This window comes from Miniopterus natalensis, chromosome 2 (assembly GCF_054644295.1).
Source record: "Miniopterus natalensis isolate mMinNat1 chromosome 2, mMinNat1.hap1, whole genome shotgun sequence".
Lineage (NCBI taxonomy): Eukaryota > Metazoa > Chordata > Mammalia > Chiroptera > Miniopteridae > Miniopterus > Miniopterus natalensis.
The window spans coordinates 21,588,237-21,595,778 of NC_142082.1; the positions used below are offsets into that span (position 1 = coordinate 21,588,237).

Genomic DNA, 7,542 nt, shown 5'->3' on the forward strand with positions numbered 1-7,542 from the left:
GCTACTATTTTGTTGAGGATCTTTGCATTAATATTCGTCAGGGATATTTGTCTCTAATTTTTTTCTTGTTGAGGGTTTTGGTGTCAGGTAATGCTGGCCTCATAAGATGGGTTTGTGAGTATCCCTTCTTCGATTCCATGGAAGAGTTTGAGGAGGACTGGCAGTAAATCTTTGTTAAATGTTTGGTAGAAATTACCAGGAAAACCATCAGGTCCTGGGTTTTTGTTGTTGTTGTTTGAAGGTTTTTGATTACTTCTTCAATCTCCTTACTGGTTATTTGTCCCTTCAGATTTTCCCTTACTTCATGATTCAGTTTGATCAGTTGTGTGTATCCTTCCCTTCCTAGCTTATTAATAACCTGAATATAGTAAGGCATTGAAGCTTTGTCTCAAATGTAATGAATGCAATCATGTACCACATAAAGTTACTGAGGTCAACAATGGACCACTTCTCTGATGGTGGTCCCAGAAGATTATAATGGAGGTGAAAAATTACCCTCACCTAGTAAGCTCATAGTTGTCATAACTTCATAGCGCAATACATTACTCATGTGTTTGTGGTGATGCTGGTGTACACATACCTACTGTGCTGCCAGTTATATAGATATAGAAGTATAGCAATACAGTTATATACAGTACATAATTCTAGATGATGATCACAAATGACTATGTTACTGGTTTATGTAGTTACTATACTATGCTCTGTTATTATATTTGAGGGTACTCTTTCTACTTATAAAAAGAAATTTGCTGTAAAACATTATGCCATGTTTTAGCACCAGCAGCCTCCTACATCTCGTCTTCACTGCATCTCTTGATTGCATCATTTTCTCTTGTGCTTGATCTCATCTCACGTTGTTTTGTTCATCATGGCCCCCAAGCATACAAAATCACTGTTGCATGTAAGCGGCCACTTTGAGTGACTGGTCTGGAAACAAAGGAAAAAGTGATTAAGTACAACAAAGGAGGAAAATCAGTGACGATTAGTGCTGGCCAGCCAGTCATATTTCATTCCACCCTAGCCAGATCTTCAAGAACAAGAACAAGGTGACAGAAGCTGTGAAAGGATCTCTTCATTGAAGGCAACAAAACTAACAAAATTCAAGAAGAGCCTGTATCAGACATGGAGGAAGTTCTAATGACCTGGAATGAAGAACAGACACAGAAGTGTCTCTCTCTCTGCACTCTGGTGATCATGGCCAAAGCAGAAAGTTTCTTTGAGATGCTGAACAAAATATAGATATATATTTTTAAGAATATATATCCCATTCATTAAGCGAACTGTTTGAATCTGTACATTCATTTCCTGCCTCAGGTTTCTGGCCTTTCTGGCCATTATTTCTTCAGTTAAGCTCTGTGCCCCTTTCTGTCACCCTTTTCTTTAGGAGACCCTAGCACTCCATATATTGGTTTGCTTGCCAGTACCCATAGGCTCTTTTTTTCTTCATTCTTTTTTTCTTTTTTCATCCTCTGACCCAGTGATTCCAAATGACCTGATTCTTTAGGACTGATTCTTTCTTCTGCCTGATTAAGTGTCTTTTGAATCCCTCCAGGGTATTTTTCATTTCATTTATTGTACTTTTCAGTGCAAGAATAAAAATAAAAAAAAATAGTTTATACCCTTTTGTTGATGTTTATACATGGACATTATTTCAGATTTTTAAGGCTGGTTCATCATTTGAAAATCATTTCATGCAATCTATCCCATCAATAGACTAGAGGAGAAAAATCATATGGTCATATCAGTAGATCCTGAAAAAACATTTGATGTCCAACACTATTTATGATTAAAAACAACAACAACACAAAAAACTATAGCAAACTAGGAATAGAGGGGAACTTCCTCACTTGAGGAAGAACATTCACAGAAAATCCTGTAGCTACTATTACCACTTTTTGGTGAGAAACTAAATGCTTTCACACTAAAATCTGGAACAAGACAAGGATATAGGTCACCACTCCTATTCAGCATTGTACTGGAAGGGAAAAGCACAGCAGCATGTGCTGTGAGGATCTGAAGAAACAGAACCTCTCATTCATTGTCGATGGGAATGCAAAATGGTGCACTCATGTGGAAAACAATTTGCAATTTCTTAGAAAATTTGACACACTCTTACCATATGATTCAGATATTGTTCTCCTTGGCATTTAATGAAATGAGTTGGAAAATTATACACACAAACCTGCACATGAATGTTTAGAGCAGATTTATTCATAACTACCCCAAATTGGGAGCAACCAATATATCCTTCAGAGGTGAATGGATAAACAACCTGGGGTAAATCCATATTAAGGAATATTATTTTGTGATTAAATAATGAGCGATTGAGTCACTAAAAGACATGGAGAAAATGTAAGTCTTTAGTGAAAGAAGCCAATTGGAAATGGCTAAATACCATCTGATTCCAGCTTCATGACATTATGGAAAAGGAAAAACCATGCAGATAGTAAAAGACGGTTGTTAGGGGTGTATTTCTTCTGGAACTTATTACTTCTCAAATTATTTTTGTTTTTTGTTTTTGTTTTGTTTTGTTTTGGAGACAAGAGAAATGCTACTTGCAAAGTGTGATAGTATTCTGCCTTCAGAAAAAAAATTATTTAGCTTTCTTTCCTAAAATTATTGATGAACTGAAACTGATTGCCAATTCAACCCTTGAGAAGTTGTGTGTTTTTTTCTAAGTGTTCTCTGGGAAAAGAATACCATCAAAGAAACAATGCTTATTCTTCTCAAAAAAATTAAAGTTATTTGGAATTAAATGAGTAACACATAAAAACATAAAATAACATTAATTTTATTAGTTACTTTTCAATGCCATTTGTATTAAAAATACTATTTCTCAAAAAACAAACAAACACCACAATGTACCAAATTTTTTTGTTTTCTATATTTCTAAGGAATTATTGAGCTTTGGAATACTATTTTCTTATTTTTGCATTTGCATTTAGATAGTATGTCCACAAATTATTTATTGAAATGATCAAAGTGGTGAAAAAATAACGTAGGCAACATTGTTTTTTGTATTTAGTATCCAAAGACAATAACTTTAGAGGCATTCTCAGTTATTATGGCACAGTTGCTTGGAATTAACCTGGGATTAACCTATGATGACATCTATAATTGTTACTGTCCAGAAACTACATGCATTATGAATCCTCAAGCAATGTAAGATGTTGTTTTTTATCAAATCTATGACTTTTTTGGTGAAATGCTTGTAGTAGTCTTTGATATATGTCACTTGCAATATAACTTGAGTAAGAAGATTTTTATTCAATATATATGTGCTTATTTAAAGCTTATTAAATTGAATTAGGATTCAATATTGTAGAAAATGGGCTTAATATTTCTATATTCAGTGTTACAGTCTAGAGAGAAAGTGTTTGTTGATAATGACTTTTGGGGGCTTACTAGACTTTTGAGGTGAAATTTATTTATTCATTTTAAAAATATGTAACAAGCATTGGCTCTGTTGCAGGATTATGTGTATTTGCCTTACCAATGGCTGACAAGATAGATAAGTCATAAATAACTTATATTAGTCCATTAGGGACAGGAAATTAAAAAGTGGCCATGGAATAAACATCTTATGAGAGGTGCCCGAAGGAGGTAGATAGGGAATACATGGGGAGAGGTAACTTTCCAATAAAGTGGCCTAGGAAATAATTCTGTTGGGACCTGCAGAGAAGGAATGACTCTAGTCATATAAAAAATTCGTTGAATAGTTTTCAGGGTAAGCAAGTGAGTGTTACTTGGATAGCAAGAAGCTTGAGAAACTGAACAGACTGGAGTAAGGAGACTGTGGGGAGCGGGGATAAAAATGAAAAAAGAAAAGAAATAGCTGGGACTATAAGGAAATATATACAAGGCATAAGGAAAAGAAAGTAAAATGTAAAGAACAATGAGTGAGGGGAAGAAGTCCAGGTGGTAACTAACATAGAATATGTAGAAAAGAGCCCGATCATGTTATCATGATGTAAGAGTTAGTATTTTATGATCAATCTAGCAAACCACATTTTAAATTGATTTATGCCGTATGGGTAATACAGATTACCTTAGAAATGAATGAATAATATATCAGAGGGAACAACAATATCATAATATTTGGGAGATGATTCTCATAATAATTGCAGCAGTTTATTAAGGTTGAGAGGAAAGAAAATGGCAATAATTATATGTAGATTTTGGGATATCACAACTTATTAACAGATACTGTTAATAAGGCAAATATTTTAGGAAAGGAGAAAATGGGAAATCTTGAGGCAGTTTGTATATGTTATATTGGGGCCTCTGACTCATTCATTAGAGATAAGTACACAGTTATATAGATCAGGATCTCTGAGGACAAGGGATCTAGAATGTGTGAGCCATCAGCATATTGATGGGAATTAAAACCATGAACAGATCATTTCGAAAGAAGCTGAAAATAGTGGAACAGTTGCCCTAAGGTATAGCTTTGCATACTTGTCATAGAAAGGAAGACAATATTAGAATAAGAACCAAGATAAGATGGCTCCTTACCTAGGGAGAATTATATTTTAAGAAAAGGGAGAAGATAGAAGTCAGATAGATGGTAAAAGTATCAGCATTGTATTTTAGTCTCCCCCAATTCTCTGACAAAAACGACGAGTAAAACTGGGAAACCAAACAAAAAAGCGAAAGCATTTTCTACATTCCCCAAACTGGAATGCACCAAAGATACCAGCAGGTGGGCCCAATCCACTGACAGAATAAGACCTGCATGAACTAAGTAGCTGTGTAGGAGGCAATAAAATGAACACAGTGGGGGCTGTACAAAACCTCACAGGCCTGGGAGCTCAGAAATCACTGACTGATCTATACACCCCAGACTTGTCCCCCACTGAGGCTGAAATATCAGGACGCTCATGCCATTACAGGCGCCCAAATTGGTGGGGATACTGCAAATTGTAGGTGAGAGCAAAGGCACGGAACATTTCTTAAGGTGTTGCTTATGGCCTTGGTCCCTGTGCTTTAAAAATCTAATAACAAGGATGTGTAGCACCCAGGTAATATTTTGGAAATACTATTCTCCACTAGAAGGACTTGGAGGGATGATTGATTCCAGGGCTATGGCAGAGAAAATACAAATGAGCCTGGAACATCTTGTGTCAAAATATGAGGTGGTGTTCAAAGAATTATGGTGATTTTTCAAAGGGACACCTTGACCAGTTTTAAGGGACTCCCTATAGCCAAATATGTGGCCAACTGAATGTCATAAGTAATAATGATAGTAATGTATTATAACTCATTTAGTATAATAGGAAAACATGATTCCATAATCATGTAAATGCATGAATGAATAAATCAGAAAGTTAGAAATGGGATATTTACATAAAACCAAAGTACTTCTCTCCAAATGATTATTAACTGATAAAGAAAAAAAGTCATTTCAGAGTGAAGGCTGGCAGACACACCATTAATCAACTACTCAAAGTAATTTTTTTTTATCAGTAATACAACAAATCAAAATCATGTGCCATTTATTAGGACACAGTGAAATAAACTCAGCAACATTCTTGTGATAAGCTTGCATAACCTCAGCCTAATTATCAGGAAACATTTCATAAACTGAAATTGAGGGACACATTACCAGATAATCAGCTTGTAATGACAAAACTTTGGGTGTCACAAAATCCAACAAAAAAAATAGGCGACTAGACTAAGGAAACATGAGAGCTAAATGCAATGATTGATTCTGAACTTGATCCTTTTGCAATCAAAGTTCCAGTATTCTGCAGAAGGAAAATTCTGAATGAAATTTTAGGACGAGGTGTTAATAATGTGTCATTATTTCCTGATTTTAAAGGATCTGTTTTAGGAGAATTCATTTCTATGTAAGATTATACATTAAAATATTTACAGTTATCAAAACATTCTAAGGCAACCTACTGTTAACTTTTTCTGAAAATAATTTATTCTTTGGACTTCATTTGTATCACTTCTCTAATTTGGAGAGAGAAAATTTAAAACAACCATTCAACAGTACACTTAGTAATATAGAACTTTTAAAATAAAAAATAATGTAATTTTATATATTTTATATACTTAATGTTCACATATTTTAATTGAATCTTACCAAGAAAAAATGTATTTATGATTTTTCACTAGCAATATCAACTATCTTTTATTCCTTCAGTTTTCCATATAAATTACCTAGCATATGTAATATTCTTAATGATAATTAGTGCTCCTTATAATTATTATCATTATGATGTTGACAGTAATAATGAAAATAATAAATGATGGGACATACTTAATTAGACCTTTTGTGTGCCAAACACTGTTGTGTTTTAATATATTCTAATTCATTGCACTTTAGCTTCTTCTACTTGCTAGATTTCCAGTATATTAAATTACAATATAAATGAACTCATTGCTTACATTTATGACTTGTATTAAGAATAAAGCACTCTCCCCTCCTTGGCTTTTCTGTAACTGATGTTGTAGAGAATTAATAGTGCTATATTGAAGAGTGTTACTTTGATAGTGATTTTACTGCATCTACCTGAAGAATATAATCTAATTTTAGACGTTCCCGAGGTGTAAAGGTTTTTAGCAGTTGCAGCGTGAATGAGTTTAAACGTGCAGTTTCACAGCCTGAATTTGAATGTCTTCAGAATCAAAACATTTCAAAAGTGGTCGTCCAAGGAAGACGTTCATTTTGTGGCAATGGAATTGTGGAAGGAGGAGAACAGTGTGATTGTGGAAAACAACAGGTTAGTGACAAACATTAATAGCTTATGTAAAGATTTATTTTTATTTTTTTGTTTCCCTTATAGTACTATAAATATAGATGTGATACAAAAGGGGAGGGCTTTTTGTCAAGTGCTGCACCATTTTATGAAATGTCTAAGATACGGGGATATGGCACCTGTGAGAACTGACTCATCCTGAATTTCAAACATTTGAAGAATTGAAGTATGGAGTAAGTGTAGCATGGATTTAATAAGATTTTCCTCATTGTGTAACCATTAATAGCAACACCGACCTTTCTATATGATAAATACCAGCTCCATCAATAGTATAATCATCACCTAAATCATCTCCTGAATTCTTGCCAAGTGAGTACATTGGTTCCCTAAGTTACAAAATGTGAATTGTTTACCTCATCTCTTAATTTCAGTCCCTGCATCTGGGGAACTTCATTTATTTTAACTTGGGTTCACAGGATTGATTATAATCCATCATTTATTATTGCTATATTTAGTTTTTTTGCTACTATCATTTTTTTATTTGTATTTGGTAAGATAACTAATTAGTGAATTTTGTTGTGTCTGCCTTCATATACTTATGCATGGTGATGTTGTGAATGATAGAGATTTTCTAGAAAATATGAAAGCTCTCTAATTATTAGGAACAAAATTCTGTATAACGTGACTGCATTATAATTGTAAGTGAATGACTCAAGTCTTCTGTATTTTTATTAATTTGAATTGCTTGATCCCTCAGCACTTGAGAAATAATATTGATATCTCCAACGATACAGTTGTATTTGCCAAAGTCTCACTATACTTTACTCAATTCATT

General features: G+C 33.9%; 1 protein-coding gene across 1 annotated transcript in view; it reads left to right on the top strand.

Annotated features, from left to right (window-relative positions):
* The window catches only part of LOC107545778 (A disintegrin and metallopeptidase domain 3-like), a 58,586-nt gene extending 51,774 nt beyond the window's left edge, over window positions 1–6,812 (top strand). The window contains exons 11-12 of the mRNA XM_087814186.1: window positions 3,026–3,162; window positions 6,545–6,812. Of these exons, the coding sequence (XP_087670312.1) occupies window positions 3,026–3,162; window positions 6,545–6,749 (342 nt within the window). The 3' untranslated portion in view covers window positions 6,750–6,812. The remainder of the gene's footprint in view (window positions 1–3,025; window positions 3,163–6,544) is intronic.
* The last annotated feature ends 730 nt before the right edge of the window (window positions 6,813–7,542 follow it).